The 25,405-nt window shown below is 41.6% G+C and overlaps 1 protein-coding gene across 4 annotated transcripts in view; it reads left to right on the forward strand.

Moving 5' to 3' along the window:
• The window catches only part of GRM3 (glutamate metabotropic receptor 3), a 104,518-nt gene that overhangs the window by 76,842 nt on the left and 2,271 nt on the right, over window positions 1-25,405 (forward strand). For all 4 annotated transcript variants that reach the window (XM_054631389.2, XM_077179198.1, XM_077179197.1 and 1 more), the window contains 2 exons: window positions 15,949-17,015; window positions 20,518-20,692. In XM_054631389.2, coding sequence (XP_054487364.2) covers window positions 15,949-17,015; window positions 20,518-20,692 — 1,242 coding nt within the window. The remainder of the gene's footprint in view (window positions 1-15,948; window positions 17,016-20,517; window positions 20,693-25,405) is intronic.

Raw genomic sequence — 25,405 nt, forward strand, 5'->3', positions numbered from 1 at the left:
AGGAAGGGCAGCCATGATAATGAAAGACCAGCATTAGCTCCAGGGTTCCTTATCTGGCTGTGCAGGATAACCCAGGAGTGTAGGGCTTGGCTCCAGCTTTTCCTACTCCATTCAGCAGAGCTGATGCTGTAACAGGACTAACCCTGCCCTCAGTCTAGTGTGGGAGCATATGAGCAGAGGGGGGTTGGATTTTGGCACGTATGCATGTCCACATGTCTCATGCAGATTTCTGAACCTGCACAGCTAATGGTTGTAGGAACTTGGCTAAGGTAGTGGACTTGGAAAAAAAATCATTAAAAATTTTAGGCAATGTGTATTTAAAGTACTCAGTGTCTTTTCCTATCCTTTTCTCCCTCCTGAGTTACCAGAGTCACTGTCATGGATGTTTCTGTCTTGTGATCAGAAATCCCTCTCCTCTACAGCAAAGCCTATATCATCAAAAATAGCTTATCCTGGGCAAGTCCTCTCCCCTGGCTAACCAGAATGACTACTCCAAATGAGAAAGGGGTTGTAAGTCAGGTCTGATTTGTCCCCTTTCTTCCACTGGACTTTATGACAAAACTTCTATTCTTACCTGATCTTACATTTCTATGTGGTTCATTATTTTCTTTCTCTTCCTCCTCGCTCTGCCCCAGTCAACACTGAAATAATATGAACCAGAAGCACAAACTCACCTTCTCATTTATTCTGGAACACTGGTGACTTCTGTTGTGGGAACACAATTTCACAGACCATTTCCACCGTATCTGTTGCATCCAAGTAAGAAAGAGCTGAAGTCATGGTCTGCAACAAGCAGATGTCACTTTACTTCTGAGCACAGCAGCATTGCATGGTCCCTGCTCTGGGATTTAGCCATAAATGTTTACTGTCAAAAGTGCACTTCAAAACTCAGTGCTCAGCCAGGCTGCATGGAGAGCAGACCAAAGGAATGCTGCATTTGCTATCACCAGCAGATTACAGCTGAAGAAACTTCAAAGGCTGGCTATGAGTTCACAGCAGGGAGCATCTGTGAGGGCTAAAGCCAGAGCTCAAAGCCCAGGCTCTGCAGCAGATGGCCCTGCTGCTCCATCATCTCACCTAAGGAGCTCCTTCTCATCATTGCCTTCAGCACTCAGTCAGCAGTGAGGTCCTCATGGCCTTCCTGGTGATGTTTGTAGAATAAACCAGAACACTCCTTCAGATGAAGGCAAAGCTCACATGGGCAGAAGGCATCCACTTGTTAATCATAAAAGTTGTAAAAGTGTAATACATGATGAATTTGTAGCTAATAAAAGCAAGGAAAATTAGTGAATTCCCCCAGATACTAATTAAAGATGCACATGAAAAAGATGTCTAGGGTTTGTAGGAAAAAATAACTGCCTTTTCCTGGGACCACAAATGTGTCACAGTGTTTAAAACCTTGCAAGCAGCTAAGGGACAGTCTCTGAAAGCACACTTGAGACTTGCTGTTCCAGAGCAGAGGAACAGTTGAACCTCTACAGTATTTTCTCATATTCTCTCTCTATTGGAGTTACATTGGTGTAAATACACAGAGAGCTGCAGTGAGATTTTGATGGCCTGGTAATCCTAATGGCCTCATCTACTTTCTCTTTCCTCCTCTCTTTAGAGGCCTCATGAGATCTGCTGTTCTTTTACTTTGGGTAAATTTACCCTCCAAGAGTAAGTAAGCCAATATCTCTACTTAGTTGTCCTGAAGATTTTAGTATGTGTATATACTAATATATTTTTGTATATTAGTATATATATATATATATATATATATATATATATGCATTTCTATAGATTTTGATTGTGCGTGCTATAGATTCATAATATATTAAATCATAAAATTAAAGAATGAAGCAGGTTGGATGGTCTCTAGGCTAACTTCCTGAAAGGTAAGGCAGCTGTGTAGTCAGACTAATTTGCTCAGGCCTTTATAGATGTAAACTGGTTGAAACTAAAATACTCTAGAACCTTTTCAACATCTAGTTTAGGTTTGAGGTCTCATGATGGCAAGCAACTGGTCTGCACTCTGGGTGTGTTGTGTGTCACTCACTGCACCCTGTGAACTGCATACCTGGGCTGGCAGAGGGGCACAGGTGCCATCATCTCTAGGGCACATGTTCCAAACAAAATTTCCATTAAAACTTCTATCACCAGGATGGCAGGTCAGTGACCTACCTGCTGATGTTGTCTGCTATCAAGCCAGAGACCATGATAAAAAGCTGCTGTTTCATGCTTTCCTTTGTCACTAAGTCACAGTAATTAGCCTGAGTGAGCAGGGGCAGAGGTTAAATTGTGTTTTCACCCCTTGAGATAAGCTCCAGCAGCTGAGGCCAAGGTGTGCTGGGCCATTGCTCCCCATCCAACTGGGGTAAGGTACTTTTGCCTGGTGCCACCACTGCTGGCTGCCACTGCTCTCTGCCTGACGTGGGCACTGAGCTCCCATGGACAGAAGGATGGGAAAGGCAGCATTAGCAGGATGCAGAGCAGCAACAGCTTCTCCTCACAGTCCTCAGGAAGTCTCTGGAAGGATGCTGCCTTTGGCCATTACCCAGCTGGGTGTCATTCCTGGAAAGCCTGAAGAAACCACAGGCCAGCAACAGCCCCAAACTTGTTATAGTGGCTTATTTAGGTGAAACTACTTTGGCATCCCTAAAATTGCAACTGGATCTCCATCTCAGTTTCCTCTACTTGAATATTTAAACAACCCACCACTTCAGCTGAGCTATGAAATACTGAACATAAAATTCTATAGTCTATGCCTTGTATGTAATTTATAGTCAGCTGCTTATCTCCTATTACTAATGTAGCCTTTAGGCAGCCACAAATCCCTAGATTTCACAGCATCCATGGGAGTGTGTAAATGAGGATGAGATTAGACACCCTGTGTTTGTGGAGAAACACATGACTGGCAAACAGCAATGATTTGCTTTCAGAGCACATATTTGGGAGACAGAAGGCTTGGTAACCTAATTTCTCTAAATCACAGGCTCCTGTGTTTGCCTGCTGCTTGTTTTATAATAGTTATTATTTTATCTTTTGTTTTGCCAGCAAATGATATGTGAACCCCTAACACCAAGGGTCAGTGCAAGTCCTCAGAGGAGCAGGAAATGTCATACAACCTTTTCATCCCCCAACTATGCACATTCCCTTTCCAAATCCTACTGGGTTTTACAGTAGGAGGGCAACCCAGGACATACCATGGAATTATATTCTTATTTTTCATGCAGATTTACCTGGGAGAAATGTTTACACATAAGTAAAGAGATGTCAGGTGTGCTTTTTTCTGTGACCTTGAAGAAGAAGATGGCAGGTGAGAAAGAAAACTTTGGTTCAGGATTCCTATCCCTTACATTTTTGCATCTAATTTGGCTCTGAAAAGCCCATGGAAAGACCAGACTCTTCTCTACCACCTGCTACAGAGGAGCACTTTGTCAATTCCACACCTGGTATCAGTTAGTCTCACTTGCATGCAGAGATACTCCAATGGGGGCTGACAAAGGCAAAGGCTGGGCTCAGAACATGAGCACAGAAGTGTTGAGGATGAGGACAACACATGAGAAGGTGATTCCATTTTACTCTTTTGTGTAATCTAGGTTTGCCCTGGACTTCCAGTGAATCTCCAAGAAAACTCATCTTTTCCAAAGGTGGTGATGAAAACTACAGAAAGTCACAAATTCAGATGTCTAATCCCAAAGATAACTAAATGTTGTTATTTTTACAAAACCCATATCCTTGTTGGCAGCTAATAATTATATTACAAGGGCAGTAATGAAAGCATAATCTATAGAAAAGTATCTTTTCTCCTTTAAATAACCTTAATTTCACAACATCCCTGGAAGATAATTACTTCACCCAGTAGAGCACAGTGCAAAGATATTTCCAGGTCAAACAGAAACAGAGACAAGACCAGTAGAGCTGCATGAATGAGACCCTGACACTCAACCCAGCCTGGCATTGCTATCTAGACACAGATCATGGCCTGAATCCTACATCAATTCCACATAGCAAGTTTGCAGACAAACTTGTCCCAAGCCAACTGCTGTATTTGTACTTGTAAACTGCAGTCCAGATGAGCATGTGAATCTATTTCAGCTTTCTGCAAAGCCTGAACTACTCCCTTCAAGTTTGTCTTTTCCATTTCTGATTCTCAGTGCAATAGACCCCCACCATTCAGTGATACAGGGACAAAGAAAAGGGGCAAAGAAACTCAACTCAAACTCACAACAGCCATTGTTTACATTTTCCACCAACATATCTTTCCCGAAATTCTTCCCATTTTTTCAAAAAGCAGCCATCTTTACATCTTCATGGAGCAGAAACTCCTTTTACACATGCATGCTTTTCACAAACTGACCTTCTACACGGCTCCCATCAGCTGCAAACTGGATGGACCTGACAGACAAATGTGCATGACTTTCATTTCCTCATTTGTCAGAGCCAAGTTTCTAAACACCTCTAAAAGCATCTCAGAGAATATCTGCCTTGACATCACTGCAATATTTATGGTTATTTAGTTAGCAGATATAGAATATAATGTAAAAAATATATTTCATTGCTGTTATCTGGGTGAGTCATTTCCTTTTGTTTCCTTCTTCCTGCCTTGAAAGTGTATTTGTCTGAGCATATAACAAGTGAAGACAAAGAATATTAAAATTCTTCAAGGCAAGGGGAACAATTCTTGCACAGGGATATCAGAGACAGAGATGCCCATATCTAACAGAAATGCCCATGAAATTCCAGCTGTAGCATGGCAACAGGAGCAATCTTTTGATTTGCTCTTTTGCTTTTTGCTCCATCCATGGACAGCTCACCTGCTCACTGTTGGGATGAAAAGGGGTACAGCACTACATCAGAAAAGGACCATGATTCTAAATAGAAATCCTTAAACTTAAGGCATGTATTTTGTAAATAAATTACCCAGATCAGTAATTTGGGATGTAGGGTCTCCACACAAAAACTCACTCTTTCCTGAATGCATGTGAAGAACAGCTCAGAGCCAGAAGCTGTGGGGATGGGAATGGTTGTTGCAAACACCCAGTAGATGGAAAGCAGAGGTTATTGTACCTCACAATCTGAAGGCCCCTGCCCTCAGTCTTGCATCTGAATTTCATCTCCTAGAGTTTTGCTTATCTTGCACAAGCCCATCTTTCTACTTGGCAATATATTGATCACCTCATCTCTTCTAGAATAATGACACATATACATCCAGCACACTTCTTACAAGAGAAATTCAAGACTATTTCTGAAGGCTGGGAGATATTCCCTTTTTAATTGTGTATCTGCAATTATTCCTCAATTCAATGGAGGTTTCATGCAGTACATTTTTCTACTTGCTGCTATACACAGATTCCAGACAATTTGATGGAATAAGCTAAGGCAACTACTCCTTTGTACATAAGAAATATTTACCAGTGTTCTGGGTGAAATATGAGGCTCAGTGAAGAAAACACCATAGTTTTATTCAGGGAAGGGAAAGCACTGTGCTCAGAGGAAACAGAGAAAGTGCTGGTGTGAGAAAGCTGAGGGAAGCCCAGGCTTGAACAGAGTCCTCACACAGAATTTATGTGCTACAGAAATCCCATGTAATTCTGCAGCTGAGAGAATATGGATTTTCAGGGTGGAATGTGATTCCTAAGGGCTACATCTGATATCACTTTAATTCTGTGATCCAATTTTAACCACATTTTTTGTATGGAAAACACACAGAGAGGCATGAACATGCACATTCACAGGAGCACTCACCCACTGTTCTTTAAAATTTTACTTTGCTTAACCCAATTCTGTAATAAGAAATAAAACTTGATGTATGAGTGTTGAGACTGCATTTATAAAGAGTGAGCAGCAAATCCAAAATCAGTGCTCTTTACACACCAAAGGGAAGGGGGTACCTCCTGATGTTCAGTTAGCAACATTGGTGAGTCCCAGCATCCACCATCAGGGGACAGACCCAGTTCATTTTCTTGGAGAGGCTGTTACTGGCCTTGTACCTTCTTGTTACTGCATTTGTTTACTCACCATTCACAGGATGTTTTGCACATGTTGCAAACATGCTCTTCTTTCTATAATTATGCCTTAAAAAACATCTTCCCTTCTTCCCAAGGTTTAATTTGTGTAGTGATCAGTAGCTAAACTCTTTGTGTGGAGCTCTGGAGCCTCAAGCTTCAGTGTGCTTCTGCTACAGAATTGTCCTGCTCTCTTCCCATGGGGAACACCTTCTCTGTGGCTCTGACTTTTACAGAAGTCTTAGATTTATTTCAAAACACCAGGGCATGCCTTATCATATGCAGAAATTTATGGGGTGGGCTTGCTTGACTTTCCTAGTCTAAGCAGCAATTATATCATTGCCTGTAACAGCAAAAGGTTGTGCTTTTGTGGTTCCTTCCCTTGACATAAATAACTATACACCATATGCCCCAAATAATAAATTTTACCTGTGGTTTCTGTAAAAGTAAAATTTTTCCATGACATTTCTCTGTTGCCCTGATGAAAGCAGCAGCTGATCACTGCTCTGAGTGATCAGCTTTGTGTCAAAGATTGGCCTGCTGTACTAGGATTTGTGTCTACCAGAGTGTGGCTAAAAAAAGCTATGAAACTGGTATTGGGAACTGATGAAAATGTGCTGAAAAAGTTTGTTAAACTTCCTCTATTACATTTGCACATCCATTTGAATAAATAGCTAATGGCTAGTTAATGCTCCAGTAACTGAAAGAATAAAAAGCCCATCTTTAAAGGCTCTTTGGAGAAGAAATTATCTCAAGTCAGAGGAAGGTTTGAGGCAGTACTGTTAATGTCTTTTCTAGATCTCTGAAACATTTTATCAGTCTAATCCTATCAATATGTCTCTGCTTCCACCATAAAACAGGCAAATAAATCAACATTTTCATTTTACATTTTCCCCTGAGGTCCGGTGATTGCTGTTGCTGAACTGATTCAGTGGAGAAAAGCATTAGCAAAAATGATTCTGTGCTCTCAGCTTTATCTTTTATCCCTGAGAACAGAAGAATTTGCAAGTATTAATAGGACAGGCAGGTTGTGCGTTGTAGCATAACACATGCAAATGAACACTGAAGATGTTGTGAGAGATGACGTGTTACCTTGGCAGCTTGTGTGTGATATTCAGGAATAACCTTAAAAGCCAAGAGTTATCCTTTTTCTGACTCTCTTTTAACTGAAATTCATTGTTGTGAGAAGCCCCCTTTCCCCTCTCTGGCTGACTCAGCATTTGGTCAGCTGAGATGGACTCTGTTGAATACTGAATTAACTTGCAATTTCGGTAAATGTGCATTTCCAGTCACTGCTTTATTAAATGGAAAAGAGTCAAAATAAAATCCAGACTCATACCTTTACAAGAGAAGATGAGCATATTTAATGTGTGTGATGGGCCTTACTGAAAATACTCATTTTATTTCTCCATTGGTGGAGAAATAAAGTATTCCTTGACACACTTTTGTAGTTTAACTGGAGAACTATTGATGGAGGAAGTTACCCACCTCCCTGGTGGCATCTCACATTAGCCAGAGCCCACCTTTGGAGGTGCCAATTTCTTCCCACTCTCCATAGGAGGTCTGTAAGAAAACTGCATTCCCAAAATAGACACTCCAATTAAACTTCTGATCATGAAATATAGGTCACTTTTTTTCATTCACGTATTATATTCCTAGAGAAAACTGGTCCACTCCAGAATCTTACACCATGTGATGTGTGAAACATTCACCTTTCCAGCTGTACTCCAGTTCTTTGTCCTCCACCTGCATGTCAGATGTGCCAAATGCTATAACTGAGCTGGATAATGTGTCTGAGCCTAAAGGTTCCTGTGTTTCACTATGGTATTGTGTCTTTATTCCAGCCCTGAGGCATTCTACAGCTCCTTTTTTTTTCCACAAAACGTTCAATAAATTTGAGCTTCAATTATTTCAAATACATGCACTCCTTAGAATTCGCTACTTAGGGTTTTATTTTCCTACTGCAAATACAATTTCATTTTGCAAATTACCTCATTATTAGCAATTTGTAGGGTGATTGCCGAGAGTTTTCAGTAGCTCCTTAACAAAAATAATAGCAGAGTCATAAGATTTGTAAGAAGAGGTAATACCTTTATTAGACTGCCCACATATCTGCAAAAAAAAGAAGCTTTTGGCATAACATCTCTTTGTCATATCTTGTCTTGCATCTCGATCAGACCTTCTGTTTCTGAACTCTATACTTCTAAAGAAGTGAACAAAAAGCTTTCAGCAATTACTCTGCAAATGGATAGTAATGAGGCTGTTTGCAGAGGGAAATTGTGTTTCCAGCAGGAAATAAAAACCTGATATACTAAACTCGGAGCAGAGTTGTTCCTTCTAAATAAATGGAGGTCAAATTTACTGAGCAATGGTGCTGGTGACCTAATGGAGTGACCTTGGGCCTGAAAGCCTGTACACTCCTTCCATCTGTGAGACAAATAAGAAATACTGCCTTTCTCAGACACTGGAAATTTCTTGTATCTTGGACTGTCACAGATACAATATTACTACTACTAAATAATTGCATTGCAGTATAAGTAATTAAATCTATGTCAGTCCACCTGATTTGGGAGTGTCTTCATATCAAGTCAATTAGGAAATAACAGTCAGAGGGTCTATTTCATGGTTCGTTTGCTTCTGATCTCTAAGGGCAAACTATCTAACTAAATTATTCAGAGCTGTGTCTGGAAACACGTCTCTAATCCTTTAGTCCCCACAGAGGAGAGAATGTTTTAACCAACTTCCTGTAATATCTTAATAACTAAATCTATTCAAATTTCCTTCAGGCTGACAAAGAAGGGCAAAAATATTATTAGATATTTAACACTTCCTTAGATAGCTTTGTATTCAGTCTGGGGGTGGAATTAGCACTTCATGGAACAGTGCCTCCAAAAAGAGAAACATTCATGCCCCTGTGATATAACCATGTCCCAGATTTAGTCCAAAAAGTAAATTTTAGCAAAATTAAAACACAGCTTCAATCTCTTCCAGCTGCACCTTGGATGTACTGGAAGGAGAGGGGTAAAAGACATGGCACCAGTACCCAGCTCTGAGGTTACATGGGAATGTAAATGTTCAAATTAGATACAGGGCACCCATAACCCCCGAACTGGCAGAAAATCACAATCAAAAAAATCAATCATGTTCTCTGAGAGCAACATTAATATTCAGCATCTCACAGAGAACTCACCAGCCAACTCAAATTTTCCCTGGGTCAAAACATTCCAGAAGCTACCAAAGGCCAGCCCAGAACTCACAGTTCCAGCTCCTGAGCTGTGCTGTCACCCCAAACAGTGGCCATAATTCTTCATAATGGGAGTGGGTTCCCCTTGCTTCTGTGTACAAAATAGGGAGCTGGCCTGAGGGGGGAGTTAGGCAGTTTGAAGTCATGGTTTAATTTCCTTTGTAATTGCAAGTTGATTGCTGGTTTCAATTACATTGCATGCATTTTGCCTCTTGTGACAACCATTTCCTTAAGTGGATAAACTTAAATTAAAAGAATGGTATCAACTGAAAGGCATTTCTACGTTGGAATCTCAGGAATTACTCATATTAATTATCAACTTAGCAGACATTAAAAAAAAAAAGAAAAACACCTTGGATGATTTTTCCATACATATTTGTTCTATTTAAAAGTTAAACTGAAAAACTGCAAGAAACATTCTTAATTTCAGGGGAGATTGTTTGTATTTTTAAGGAGAAATACAATGAGTGCAGAATTTTTACATGCTTTTATCTTCTATGTCTCGGAATCCAAATGTTTTAAGAAGAAATCCTTTTTTTAATTCCTTAAATTTCCTTAAAAGGAGTAAGGGCAATTTCATAGTTTTCTTTAAGGTTTGTAACTTAGCATCTATTTCATTCTTGCCACATCCTAAAGACCACACCTATGCCTGAGAGCTGCACAAGCAAGAGGACAACACATACCTGGAAATGTAAAGCAAACTGCTTGAGGCAAGCAATTCACAGGAAAGGTAGCCTGGGAGCTCTGTGCTCAGCCAGGCTGAGGGTAATGAGGATAATGACCAGCTGAAGGAATTATCCCCATTTTTCAGATCCTTCTTACCTTATTTTGCAAATGTTCATGGGCTGCTCTCTCTGATAGCCCCACAGCAGGCTGTGCAGGCAGCTTGTGAGACACCGGCTCTCAGGCACTGCAGAGAGCTTGGACATGCTGCACCCACTGGGTGCTCCAGCTGTGAGCCTTTCTGTCCCAGACTTGGGTGCTATTCATCTCACTTGACTTCAGATACATAAATAGTGGGGGTATTTCAGATAGTCACACTCCTGGTGGTCAACAGAAAAAGAAAAGTTTGGCTGGGCTATTCTAGACACTACTCTAAAGTGAACCCTAGAAATTGTCAATACTCATTCTCTTTTATAGGACACAAGTTTGGGATGACTAACTCATCCACATATATATCTTGATAGATCTTTGCCACAAAAACATTTCTGTCTCTGACTAAGAGCAAAAGTTGTGGGGGTCTACAACTAGTTTAAAGCTCCCAACAGCAAGTGTCTAGCCTAAGAGAGAAACCATAGACCTGAATGGAAAATCTGTAGACACAGATAGGAAAATGACATTTTTAGTGGACTAACCTGTCTCATTTGTCTCATTCATTTCTTAAATGAGAAGAAGCAATGCTGCCTATGACCCAAACACATCCAGAGGCAGTGGTGCAGAGGTTAAAAGTGCTGGTCTCTGTGGAAGGTAGTATTTTGTTAATTGTGGAGAGGTACATCTAGTGACACTTCCCTCTGATCTTTCCCCATGCTAACTTCTAAATTGCCAAATTTCAATGTGCCTTCTGTCAATCATGTATGAAACCAGCTGTGCTGTGCTGAAGCTGAAACAGGAGTGGGTGCATCAGGTCTCTGTTGCTTGGTCTAAATGTTCAGCCAAGCAGAAATATGTCACTTTGACCTCAACAAGGCATATTGAGCTAAAAATAAAAGAGAATTAAAAGAAATGTGCATTCTCAGGGTCTTTTCTGATACTTTTCAAGATAAGGCATCCTACACACAGATGAGCCTGTTGGACAAACACAACATATCCTGTTATATTATTATCTAGGCTCTCCATTAAAGTGTTTTTAAAAGGCATTGCCCTTGATACGTAACAGGAAGAGTAGGGGAGGATTAAAAGATAGCTATATTTTTCTGTTTCAGAAAAAAATTTCTTATTTTTCAACCTTAAATCAGGAGTTTGGAGCTTTTGCAGCACCACCTAGTGAGACTAAGGAGGTTTTACTCAACTTTTTAGAAACTCCAGCCTGTTCCCTCTTTATTTCTCCATTTCTATTTAATTAGGATCTCCTCATAGTCTTTGGGGCCAGGATGATGTGGAAGAAGGTGCCTTCAGTGCACCCAATGGCCCTTTTTACACCTCTTTACATGAAATCTCCCAACTGCCAAGCTGAAAAGCTGCAGTGCTCTCATCAAGCCTTGCTAATAATGAATTGCCTCCTAGCTAGGGGGCTGTGCCTCTGTGATCTGTGCCTTGTTTGGGTAGAATGCACTCTGCAAACAAAGAACAGAGGCATGTTTCAGTGGACATGAAGAATGTTCTTAGATGTAGGGATATCTGTCGTCATTCCCACCAGGAAGTGTTAGTGAGGGTGTTTTCTACAGGACAGCATCTACACACTCAAATCTGTGCCAGACACATGAGAGACTCTATGCAAAATATCCTTCCTGGCCCAAAGATGTTGCTGACAAACAAAACCCAGTCTGATTCCAAGCCAGTTAAGATGACACAGATCTTTCCCTAGGCTGCTCAGCCTCCTAAAAGATTTCCAGTGCCTAATTAGGATGAAAACTGCTTTGTTTTCCTCATCTATTCATTCCTTGTTAAAAATCCTGGAGTGTTTTTCACTCAACTGAGGCATTGTGCAGAATTAGAAGTACTTAAATATATTTCTCATATTGCCTCTTGAAATAAAGGTTTGGCCCAAAAATAAAATAAATCTCCAATCCAGAACTTTCTTTCTGAAATTTTTCATGTCACCAAGAGCTGTACATCACTGACATCAAAAATATTAAAGATTTCTAAATAAAAGCAACTCACCTGCTTCCAACAGTCAGATAATCACATTTTTGCAAGTTATATGAATGTTGGAAAAATTGATCCCACTTAGGAAGATGGAAACAAATGACATAATTCACTACATAAAAGCTATGATGTTATTATATGTTCTTATCTGTATCTGCTACTAAAACAGTCATAAATCTGCAGTTATTCCTCCCTTATCTGAAGCTGAAGGAGTTTGTCCTCCCCTTGCATAGTGGAATCCTCTCCTCCAGTAGGATTTCTCCAAGGAGCAGAGTTCAGCTGCCTGCACTGGGGTTCCAAAGGTTTCTGCCTTCTGCCCTCCTGCTCTTATAAATGTCACTGCTGCTGCACCTTCATCACTGAAATGCTGCAAGCTGGAGCACAAAGCATCACTGCTTTAGGCCTTTTCTAATTATCCTTTATTTTCCTTGATAACTTCTTCTACAAAATTCCTCTTGTATAACTGCTTTACAACAGGATTAATTCATTTCATGGAGTGCAAGGGAAGGAGAAGATTCAAAGGCTCAAAGGAAACAAAGTTCATATTGTCCCTCAGCCTCTTAGCTAGCAGCTGATGAGATCCAGGGACTCTTGTCCGTCCTCTCCCAAGGGATGAATGTAAAAGAGCTGAGCTACAACTCTGAAATAGACCTGCCAGAATTACCTGCTATAAAAATTGTAGGTTTCTCAGGTCTAAAAACTGAGATATATAAAAGAATTTGCAGAGTGACTTATGACAGCCTGACATCATCTCTGGGAAAACCAATTTGCAAAAACTGTTATTTTTACTCTAAAACATAAGATCCTGCCTTCTTGTGATAAGCATCTTTCTTGTCTATAAACATCTTAATTTTATGATTATTATTGCATCATATTTTGTGAAAACATTGCTTTTTGGAAGTGTTCCTACAGGATCTAGAACACATTGATAAATGATATGTTAAAATGCCTTAGTGATTTTATTTGTAATCAGTGGGTATATTAATTGCTGCCACCCAGTGGGCTCATTTGTAGGCTTTGGCTCACCATACTATAATTTAATACATCATTGTTTGGTTAAATGATTTAATCCTTTCCATCTGAAAGAGGGTGATTTATTTTCCTCTATCAGCAGCCACTAAAAATGAATGTTTCAAGCTGCAAGCTTTGGTTAACTTAGAACATGTTGTCCTACAAAAATCTTTTGTTTCTTGTAGCGTGGGAACAGCCTTATGGAGGGCAATTATACTTGATCTTCAAGCTAGCTCTGTGTGAGATTACCTGCTTTGCCTTGTGAACCTACCTGCAAAATCTAAGGAAAATACTTTTCTCTATTTAAATGACAAATATTCTCTCAGAACTTCTACAAGAAGTTGTTAAACATGTTATACAGAGGGAATTCTTTCCTGAAAAGTGCTGGTGTTTCAGACCCTCAGGTAACTTGCACTGGGATGCTTGTGGCCTTCAAGCTATGCACTTGACAGGAGATGTCAAAGAAGTGCTTTGCATTTTGTCTTCCTGACCTGCAGCCCCACTGGTGCCAGCAGCAGTCAGAGGCTCTCAGCCCACCTCAGGACCTGGCCTGGATCACACTGAAGTGAATAAACTGGCTCTTAAAGCTGGGCTGCTGTGTTAACAGCTTCTACAATCTCTATAAGTGTTATGAATAATGAAATAAGACACTGGCAATGACAGCACATTATTGAGGAGCTGTTAAGTGCTGCATTATGATTTCATTTTAATGCTGCTCCTGGATGAGGGAGCTTGCATGCCTGTGATGAGGAGGAGGAGGGAGGGGAGGAAAGCTGCTTCATGTTCTTCTTATTGACCTATATTTTGAATTTATCTACCTGTTTAATTTAGAGCATGTCACTTCCAGCAGGACTGGCCATTTGGGGGAGGATTATGCTGCTCTTAATTTTTGTGCTCTCAGAGGTCTTGTTGGACTACAGTGTTACAACTAGATTCCAACAGTGACCAAAAAAAAGAGATAAAATAAACTTCTTACAGATTCCTGGGCTACCCAGTCCTAATTTGTACAGTACAAGGAAGACATGGAGCTCCTGGGGCAAGTCCAGCAGAGGGGTATGAAGATGATGAGGGTACTGAATCACCTGTCTTATGGGGAAAGGCTGAGGGAGTTGGGCTTGTTCAGCCTTTAAAGACACATCTGAGAGGGAACCTCATCAGTGTGTGTGGGTGTCTGAAGGCAGCCAGGCTCTTCTCAATGGCAATAAGACAGAGGCAAAGGCAGAACTGAACACGTGAACATGAGAAGGAACTTCTTTTGTATGCAGTGACTGAGCACTGGCACAGGTTGGGGTTTGGAGGGGTTTTGAAAGGGTTTGGAGCCTCCCTCACTGGAGATATTCCAGAACTGTCTGGATGAATCCTGTGCCATGTGCTCTGGGATGGCCCTGCTTGAGCAGGAGGGTTGGATCAGAGGGTGGTCCCTTCCTACCTGAATTATTCTGCAATTCCACGACTCTGTAATCCTGCAAACCAAGGCTTTCCACCACTGTGGCTGACACAGCTGAGGTGGGGAGGAGCAGGAGAGGGCAGGGATGAGAACAAGCAGAGTCTTGACTCAGAAAGAGAGTATAGGTGACTGTAAATTATATTCTAATTCTCCCTACAATAATCAGAAATCTGGGGGGAAATGCCCTCCAAGTGCAGCACCTGAGGATCTGCAGATCACAATTTCAACCCTCCAGCTGGGGCTTCTGTGCCAACACCCAGTGCCCCTTTTACTGACCTTAGCCAGAGTACTGCAAAATAAGGTAATGCTCTGCAGGAATAAAGGTGAAAGAAGTTGGCTTCAGTGTTTTAAAGAAGCTAAATAAATCTACCAAAAGAAATCCAAAGTATCTGGAGATCGAAGTGGAGGAAGGCATTACACCCTTATACAATATTGCTCAAGCTCAAGCACAGTATGGACACGGAGGCAGGGAAAGAGATTTATTCCAGCAATGACAGTGGAACCACTTCTATGGCCAAAGACACTGGGAAACAAAATCACCTTTATTGTTCATCAATGGTAAAAAAAGAATCCTTTTTCTTCCTGCCTGTAAAGCTTTTTACCTTTAATACTACAGCAAATGACCAATAAATCACGTGGTAAATGCAATTTCCTCCCAGATTTTTAATATTTCTTCATTCCCTGGGTAAGCCTCAGCTGGAAGAAAAACAAAACTCTGCAGAGCTTACCAGTTAGAAGTGTTACAATATTGATTTCACTGAAGGTCCCAGATCCAGTTTGTGGTTTTGTCATCTGTTCCCCAAACAAGATACAGGACCAAAGCAGCATGTGCTGGGGACCTCAGACCATCCAAGAAATATCAGAAACTGGTAAAAATGAAGCAAAATAGAAGGGATTCAAAACTTCCTACAACTCAGGGAGAAGACAAAAAGACATGGTAAGGAATTGTTGAGGATTTCACAGTTATTTCTCCACCATCTTAAAATTAATCCTCTATTCAACTGCATTCCAGACTGTTGGCATCAAAACTGTCATTTAATGATCCAACTGTTTAATTTTTCTTATATCATGGCAGCCAAGTTTCACCAAAAAATGCTGAGACTCAGGAGCAGACCTCTTTCTTTCAAGAGAAAATGTGAGAGGCAGCAGTGATGCATACTGGGAGAAATAATTATGGGACTGCTTCATATCCAAGACAAAATAAAGTGAGGACATTGGTCATCTTAGATTTATAAATGTAAAGTGAAATAGAGCTCCATTATCTGAGCTCTCCTTCCAAGTTCAAAACTGAGACAGACACAAACCTCTTGACTTACCTGTTGACAACTGAATTGTATTCTCTAAGCTGTCAGGTGCCTGTGCTTGACAGAGGGATGAAAAAAATATCATATGTAGCTTTGGTAATAACATTTCTCTATTTCTTTCTTTTTTTTTGTTTTTCCCCACAGCTCCATTCAACCCTCCCAATGATGCAGACAGTATGGTCAAATTTGATGCCTATGGGGATGGGATAGGACGATACAACGTGTTCAATTTCCAGTTCACTGGAGACAGATACTCCTACGTGAAGGTTGGTCAGTGGGCAGAAACTTTGTCACTGGAGGTAGACTCTATCCACTGGTCCAGGAACTCTGTCCCTGTCTCCCAGTGCAGCGACCCCTGCGCTCCCAATGAGATGAAGAACATGCAACCAGGAGATGTCTGCTGCTGGATTTGTATTCCCTGTGAAACCTATGAGTACCTGGCTGATGAATTCACTTGTGCAGACTGCGGGCCTGGAAAATGGCCCACAGCTGACCTGACTGGCTGCTATGACCTACCAGAAGACTACATCAAGTGGGAAGATGCTTGGGCAATAGGTCCCGTTACCATCGCTTGCCTGGGCTTTATTTGCACTTTCATGGTCATTGGAGTGTTCATCAAGCACAACAACACGCCCCTGGTCAAAGCCTCTGGCCGTGAACTGTGCTACATTTTGCTCTTTGGGGTCTTCCTGTCTTACAGCATGACTTTCTTCTTCATAGCCAAGCCCTCTCCAGCCATCTGCACCCTCCGCCGTTTGGGGCTGGGGAGTTCCTTTGCCGTCTGCTACTCCGCCCTCCTGACCAAAACGAACTGCATCGCCAGGATATTTGATGGCGTGAAGAACGGCGCTCAGAGGCCCAAGTTCATCAGCCCCAGCTCTCAGGTGTTCATCTGCCTGAGTCTCATCTTGGTACAGGTGGTGGTGGTGTCCGTGTGGCTGATCCTGGAGGCGCCGGGCACGCGGCGATACACGCTTCCCGAGAAGAGGGAGACTGTCATCCTGAAATGCAATGTCAAAGATTCCAGTATGTTAATGTCCTTGACATATGATGTCATCCTCGTGGTTTTATGCACTGTGTATGCCTTCAAAACCAGGAAATGTCCAGAGAACTTCAACGAAGCCAAGTTTATCGGTTTCACAATGTACACAACGTGCATCATTTGGCTGGCCTTTCTCCCCATATTTTATGTGACATCCAGTGACTACAGAGTAAGTCTTTGGACATCTGTTTCCATAAATCATATGCAGCACTTTAGAGGACCATGTCAGCATTCACTAAAGGCTTTTTCTCACTTCCTTTTGCCCCTGGGTCCCTTGCAAACAAGTTGTCTTTCTATGTTACCAGATTTTGGCTCACCATACTATAATTTCAAAAATAGTATGTGCAGTCAGAGCTGGAAGGGATTAATACTGTTAGTCTGATTGCAATAGAGGCATAACATATGGATCAAGCATTCATTTGGGTTCATCACTATCTGAAGTCATAGTCCTAGCAGAAAAACCCAGTAAATTACCTAAAATTAGTCATAATGAGTTATTTGACAGAAATTGAGCTTAAAATAAAATCTATATTAACTAGTCTCCCCTGCAAAAGAATCTGCTATTAAAACATGGTATTTCCTTCAAATAAAAATATAAGGATCAAATTTCAAAATTTCCTATGAAACAGGATTGTTTAAAAAAAGTTCAACAAACATTCTATTTAAGTACAGAACTTTTTATTCTTTCTGCACTTTATAAAACACATACCTCACTGAGCAGCAAATATTGGTCAGCCTTCACAAGCAAACTTTAGAAACACTAAACTGTTTAAATTGTCAGATAGTGTTGCAAAGCATCAAGTTCAATAAAATCGTATTTTTGAACAGAAGGAAATTGTCTCCAAAAAAAGATTCAGATCTGCTCCACTGGAAATCTCACAGTTATTACGATGTGAGAAGTGACTGTGGGAGTTGGCCCTTGCAGCAGTTTGCAGAGAATTAGTTCAACTTTCTGCCCAGAAGAAAGGTAGATTACCTTAGGGGGATGTTATTGCCAATAGTGTGTAAATGAAACAGCATATAAAACTGTGGAGTTAATAATGTCACTTAACATATTTTTGATGTGGCCACCCTGGAATAATATATTTAGTACTATTTTATGCATCTGGAAATGTACTGAAATGTACTGAAAACCTCTAGAAAACAAGGATAAGTAACAAATGATGCAGTGAGACATGCAGAGTGACAGTAAAAGAGCTAAATATATTTAGTCTAGACAAGAGTAAACCCAGGGAGACGTGATCACAGACCATAAATAATTTCAAGGCAACAAAACGAGAGGAAGGGATTATTCAGTCTCAGGAGAAGTTAGAATAGCAAGTCATGGATTGAAGTTAATGAAGGAAAAGTTTGAGGAAGGCACTAGGGAGCAGCTCTGGACACCCAAAGCAATCAGGAAGACAGACACAAGAGGAGGGAAATATCAGTGCAGACAGTCACATGAGTGGGCAGTACAGACATTAATGGCCAAGAGGAGCATGACTTGATTGTTCAAGCAGAATTTTACAGCCTTATTTCCTGAGTGGAGTTTTCAAAACCACTTGTAGGCATTGAATTTATATACAAGGCTCCAAACAAACCAACTCAAGTACTACAAAAAGAGCAGAAAATGCTTTTAACATCTTTTTGATACTTTCATGACAAGTCTACACTTCTGGGGTTCCTTTGAAAAGCCCATATTTAATTTCCATGAAGTGTCACATGTTGACTCTCAATCAGCTTGTGCCATCCTAACACAGCCCTAGCCTGGTGGCATCACAATAAACAGCCTTAGAAACAGCCCCACTCTGCAAATTTGGTGAGGATACACTTGATCCCTTCATCTATGTAATTTATGGTGATATTGCCTAACACTGGTCCAAATATGGACACCTGAAGGACACCACTTGTCACTGATGCCCATCAGGACTCCGGGGCCATTGTCCTCTGGATGTCACCATCCAACCAATATCTTATTCACCTAACATCAAATCCATATCTGTCCAGTTTAGAGGGAATGGTGCTGCGAGGCACCTATCAAAGGCTTTACAGAATTCCAGATAAATGCCATCTCTGTAGCCCTTGGTGAAGCTGTGCTGGCTGTCCCAAAACCCCTTCCTGTTCTCCATGTGCCTTAGCATAACTCATGGTCTAGTGGGATTCCCTCCACTCTGCCAGCACACCAGCCCAGTCTGTGAGGCCGCGTTACACACTGAACCACCAGAGTGACCTGGATTAAAAGGAACCCTCTGGGATGGAGCTATTTTTAACCCAAATCATTTAATTGATTGAGTGTGTAATTATGCCAGCATAGCTGAGCTGCTCCAGGCAGCACAAACACTAGGAAAAGCAGGGTGGGGGACGAGGGCTTTGACAGTGGAAAAAAAACGTAACTTGGAACTAAGGAAAATAAAGGTAGCTTCATTTACTCTTGTTTTATGAGAAAACTCCTTTCTTGTCTTACCCATACAGCACCCTGTTCAACATCCACCTGACCTGACAACATAAATCTGTGGACAAAATGGAGAGAAGTGAAGGAGAATGTGAAGCTAAGGCATCCCTTTATCATGCAGGCTCTGTTGGATCTTCCATATTCACTCACCCTGTGAAAACTGAGCACATTCCATGGTGCTTGTAACTTCCACAGTGTGCAAAGAGCCATTATTAAATGACCACATTAATTATCCTAATTGATGACAAAACACCAGTTGTGCTCAGTATATATAAAAAGCAACAATGTCCATTCCCTACTCTGTTTTCCAATTTGCACCAATTATTTCTGACAAGGAGATATGAGAAGCATTCCCATGGAAGAAAGCTAATCTCAAAGAACTGCTGGAGTATAACTAAGGAAAAATGAGCCATAGATGTATAATTGTTCAAATTAAGCAAAAGAGTTTAAAGCAGTTTAATTCAACATCTTAATTAAGGAATCTGCTTGAAAGAAAAGAATATAAACTGAAAATGAGGCAGTAAACTGGCAGCTAGTTATACTATTGAATAAAAAGGATAAAGTATAGACAGTGCCAGCAAAGCTGCACTAACAAATGCCCCAAGGCAACTATTCTAAAATCCTGCAGCTTTACAAACAATTCATTTCTGAGCCCAAAAAGTGATGTCTCAAAATCAGGACACCTTTCAGACCCAGTCTGAAAACAGTCACCAGACATTATGTTTACTCCAAATCACACCTATATTTCTGCAAGGGCTTACTCAAGTTCTCTGATTAGGACTGGAGCTAGAGACTAAACTAGTTTTCAGATGGATGCTTTGCATGAGACAACTAATGTAAACCCACACGATGTACACTCTGTGTGAGCTGGTTCCCACTGCAGCCAACATTGCTCAGATATTGCATGGCAAGCACTACAGAGGGTTCTCTCATCAAGTTAGAGATCAGGGGTAGGAGAAAAAGAGAGCAGATCTATCCTTTCTGTATTAAAACAAGGGAGAACACAATCGATGACCTTAAATCCTTGGCATGCAGAGACACAGGGCACCACCAGCATCAGCATCTCATTCCCATGAGAGTGGGATTGTGCATGATAAGGATGCAACAGAGGCTCACACCAGCCTGCACCAATGCAAACCCCCAGAACTGTGGTTCATGCTGTTATGTAGCAATGTTTCTGATATTTGGCATTTCAGAGCTCTCCATACTGAAACCCAGTGCTTTGTGCCCACTCTCCTAGGTGCAAACCACCACCATGTGCATCTCTGTGAGTCTCAGTGGCTTTGTTGTGCTGGGCTGCCTGTTTGCACCCAAAGTGCACATCATCCTTTTCCAGCCCCAGAAGAACGTGGTCACTCACAGACTCCACCTCAACAGGTTCAGTGTCAGTGGGACCGGGACCACTTACTCCCAGTGTAAGTAACAAATCTGCCACCTTTCTGTGGGGGTGTGCTGGGTTTGGGTAAAGACAAGGGGGGCTCAACTATGTAATATTGTAGTATTTGCAGGGAAAGCCCTGACAAAGGGGAGAGAATGATGAGGAGGACTCCATCTTATCAGAAAGCTAATTAATTAATTTATTATACTATATTATTCTATATTATATTACACTATACTACATTACATCTAAACTGAATCTGCCAAGCACTCAACTCTGCACACACCTGCACTGAATCTCATGACTGTCACCCAACAGTACCAACACACACACACACACTTGGCCCTGATGGGCCAAGGAAAGAACACCATCACTCTGGGTAAACAATCTCCATATTGCATTCTACTTTGGCACAAACACAGGCACAGCAAATGAGGTAAGAATTGTTTTTCTTTCTCTGAGGTTCAGAGAATGTGAAACCCAGAAATATTCTTGGGAAGAATTGTGCCTTGCTTTTCTCTGTGAAGAGAAATGCGGCGACAATGTAACCTTGTGAAAGCATCATTTCCTTTGTGTCTGGAGAGGAAAACTCATCCCCCTGGCATGGGGGTCAGCTCAGAGCCTGCTCTGGAGCTCACTGAAGCCAGCAGGAAGTTTTTGCAGGCACTGGCTCCAGCCTGATGCACGCACCGAGCAGACCCCGTGTCCCAGTGTGGCTCTGGCAGTGTGACAGGAGCAGATTGCCTTGGAGAATTCCTGTCAGAGCAGCACACTGACAGGATCTGGGCCACAGCACAGCGTGCTCTCAATGGCTCATCACCTGCATTATAAGGAAAGGCTCCAAGTCTGCAGAAATTGCATCCAAGAGATGCCATAAACTGCATCTGTATGCAGAGCGTGATCAATGGCCTTTGTCAGTGCCACAGCCTGGAGAAGCAATCAGTGTTCTGTTGCAAGGACAACTCATTTGCTCTGATTCCCTTCTTCCCTTCATCTTCACTCTCTTCATCACAAGCAGGTTCACAGCTGTGATTTTGTTTTGAGGCTGTCACTGCTTTTTTGGGTGAGTTGCTCAGAGAGTTTTATGGATTACAAAGAAGAAAAAAAAAGGTCTCCTGTATATTTGTTTGGGATTTTTTTCTTTGTCTAGCTTAACTAACTAACTCATCAAAGATAGGAGCACACAGCACCCCATCCACAGAGCTCTCTGGACAGCATGTCCACCCTGGAAATCCAATTGAAAAGCACACTACAACTATAAAGAGGAGGGGAATAAGAAATAGAGGAAAGGGGGGGCACAGAGCAAGGCTTTTCCAGCAAGTTCACAATAACAATAGCCTGAGGTTTTTGAGTGTCACTTAAATTTCAAAATTGTCTCAAAAGATTTGGCACTTCAGATTTCAAACAGAGCATGGAAGCAACTTGGCACCCTGCTGTGTATCACATTAGCAGGATTAGTAAGTGAAGGGATCCCAGCCATTCCTGGCTCTCCCATCCCAAAACACACTGCAGGAATTCCCAGGGTCCCCTAACAAGACATCAGCCATCTGGCTCTATAGGTCCCCAGTGCCATCAGCCAGGACTGCATCCGGTCCTGACACCAGAGAGCAAACACTCCTTGCTATTTTGGAAAATTTAATGAGATGGCACCAAGTGCCTGAAGTGCTGAAGACTCCCAAAAGACCAATCATTTCCCAAAAACTCTTAGGAGTGTGGTCCCTTGCTGAAATGGTAAGTCCCATGAGATTCTTTTCATTCCTTATCAATTTTGTGTAAGTGGTCTTTCCAAGTTTTTTAACACTCTCATGCTATGGAATGAGCTTAGTCAGAAATAATTTTGATTCATAAATACTTTCTACTGGATTCTGGATTTCATTTTGGAATTTAATACTTTTATTTTAATGGCTGAATAACATGTGTGTAAGCATGCAGGCAACTGAGAGACATCCTCAGTTCTCTTCTTCACATTAAAACCTGCACTATCAGGCTTGTGAACAGCTTGAGAATATTAAGAAAAGCATAAAAATCCAGAGTTACAATCTCTTACAACTTCATTGTCTGGAAAGGTTGCTGCAGTTATTTACATTTACTGCTTCCATCTAATTGAATCAGGGCTGCTCACCTTGTTGGGCTTTTTAGATCATGGGAAGACATGGAAGTAGGGCTAAAAGGTTCATCGCATACAAGGGAAACAGCCCCACAGTTTCCATTTAGGACAATTATTTGGGAAAATAACACTGTCTATCACAGTGACAATATTTTCAAGATGAAAAACCTTCCCTTACTCCCTTCCATTAATTTAAAATTATTTAAAATAAATTTCCATCATTTTTATTAACTATGTAGTCCTTTATAAAACTCCAAAAAGGTTTCTATCCAAATTGGTTCTAATCTTTTTCTAAAACATTCCTCTCATTACTCCTGGGGCAGTCAGCTTGTTTTTATTTTGGTCTCGATGGCATTTTCATCATTCAGAAACTTCTTAATATAAAACTCATCAGAATTAGCTCTAGGGCATTCTAGTAATTTTGAAAAGCCATCCCTTAAACATTATCAGAGCTCTAGAGGTCAGTGCTTTTCCTTTCTCCACAGATTGCCACCTCCATTGCATCTCAGGGCTGCCACCACCTCTTCACTCCATTGATCACGAATGCCATGAGCACAGTGGCTCTTGAACAGCAAGTGACACACAGACAGTTTTTAGCACAGCTTCCTGAAATCTGGTCACTCTGAGAAAAGGTGGCACTCATGATGCTTTTGGGTAGTCTAAGTGTTAGTGTTGAGCTTTGATCATTTTGATAGACAAAGTCTGAACTAGAAAAAGGGTACAGATTTAAGCCAAACAGAGGCAGGGTAAGAGTGTGCTTGGGTATATGACATGTTTTGAAATGTATATATTTGTACACATTGTTTTGGTTCTGAAAATTCCCATTATGTGCTGCATAAGTTCTGCTGCCCCAGCAGTGCCTCCCCCATTGGGATGTTCCCCTGTTTTCCTCTTTTATGGGCTTCAACACCCATAAAACTTCATGGAGAACTCACCTTCCTGAATTCATAAGCACCTTCATGATTCAGACTAAGCTTTTACATGCAGATGTCATTCATCCAAGTTACATCCACATGGAGAGCTGCCTACAGAGCTGAGCTCCTCCAGGTGGCCTGCACAGGGGTCACAAAGGGAATTGAACCTACTGTTTATAGCCAGACTGGCAATTTTATTGCCTCTGAATTTATTTTCCTGGGCCTGGCTCCAAAATAGCCCTGCTATAACAGAGATTAACTCACAGTTGTCCAGCTGTGAGCATGAGTAGAGACAAGGCTCTCAGGTGTCGGGTCCGGCTGTCTGTCTCTGCCCCGACACGGGTAGGGCGGTTCTTGGGTGGCACGCGTTTCAAAGGACGAGTCTGGACTCTTCAGCTTTTCGATCTTCAGATTGTTTATTGTTTCTTATCTACAAAATTTTCTGTCTGCCCAACAGAGGTCTGACCTGCAAGGCAGCCAAGGGCACTCTGACCACCCACGGGGCGGTCATGTCTTTTTATACTAAAATCTACGTACATGATATTTACCTTTATTTTCCAATACTCTTCACCCATGTTAGCAAGTGCACCTTCACCATAAACCAATCCCCAAGTGCCAACATCACCACAGAAGATGGAAGACAAGAAGAAGAAAGAAGAAGGACGAGACACGCCCTGATCCCTCCATCTTGTCTCCATAACCCCCTGTACTAAAAACCTTAAAGTTTATATTTCACCCTATAAATGTGTCCCTTTTACACCCTTCACTCTAAAGTGATTCTCATGTCCTCAAACTGCTGTCACTTCTGTGGATGGATCAAAATCAAGCCACCAAACACTCTTGGCAACATTCCAGGATTTCCAAGACCCCCAAGGGTTCTCTTGGCAACTCTGGACATCCGGAGTGATGTGCTGAGTTCCCACACTCAGGCACATGGTGTGGTTCCTGAGGTTGCCCTGTGCACAGAAGGGAATTGGACTCAATGACCCTTGTGGGTCCCTCCAAGACAAGAGATTCTCTGGCTCTATGGCTCCAAGTGGCACACAGGCAGCAAATTCTGATCTGCCTGTTCCTGGCTGTGTAGGCAAAGCTGCAAGGTCACCATGGCAGTGCTGGGCTCTTGCATTGTACCTCTGGTTCTTCTCCTTGGATTATCTAAGCAAAATGAGGGACAGCCAGGAAAAGAGAGATCAAAAGCATGAACTTGAGCCAAATCAACTTCGGCTGATGTCACACTTTTGTCCTTGGTCTCAACACAGAATGAAGGTGAAGTGTCTCTTGCATATGCAGCAGTATTCCAGGAAAGCCCTTGGTGGCTGCTATCAGACACGGAGTGGAGCTCAGAGCCCTGCAGGGCCAGTGATTAACACTGCTGAGGTCTGTAATGAAAAGCAAGGTCTTTTGTTCTGTCTCAGGAGAGCTGGATGCTCGGTGTGAGCACTTTACTCCACCCAGCAGAGTTAATAACTGCGTCCCAGCACTGCAAGAGAGCTTCATGCTGTGCAGGAAGCCTGGAAACTTAAAAGGCAAGGGCACTCATTTCTCGCCTACCATATATTTCTGTCCAATTTTGATATCCTCCTGACCCAGTTACCATAGTATTTGAGCTATTCATGCTTGTCAGTGTGTTGGACTTCAAAAGAAAAAGCCTGAAGCTAAAAAATTTCTGGTTAAGTGACTGATGTTCATGGAAACAAAATGCTTTTGCCTGTAGCCAAACTGCAGTAGA

This window comes from Agelaius phoeniceus, chromosome 5 (genome assembly GCF_051311805.1).
Source record: "Agelaius phoeniceus isolate bAgePho1 chromosome 5, bAgePho1.hap1, whole genome shotgun sequence".
NCBI classification, from domain to species: Eukaryota; Metazoa; Chordata; class Aves; order Passeriformes; family Icteridae; genus Agelaius; species Agelaius phoeniceus.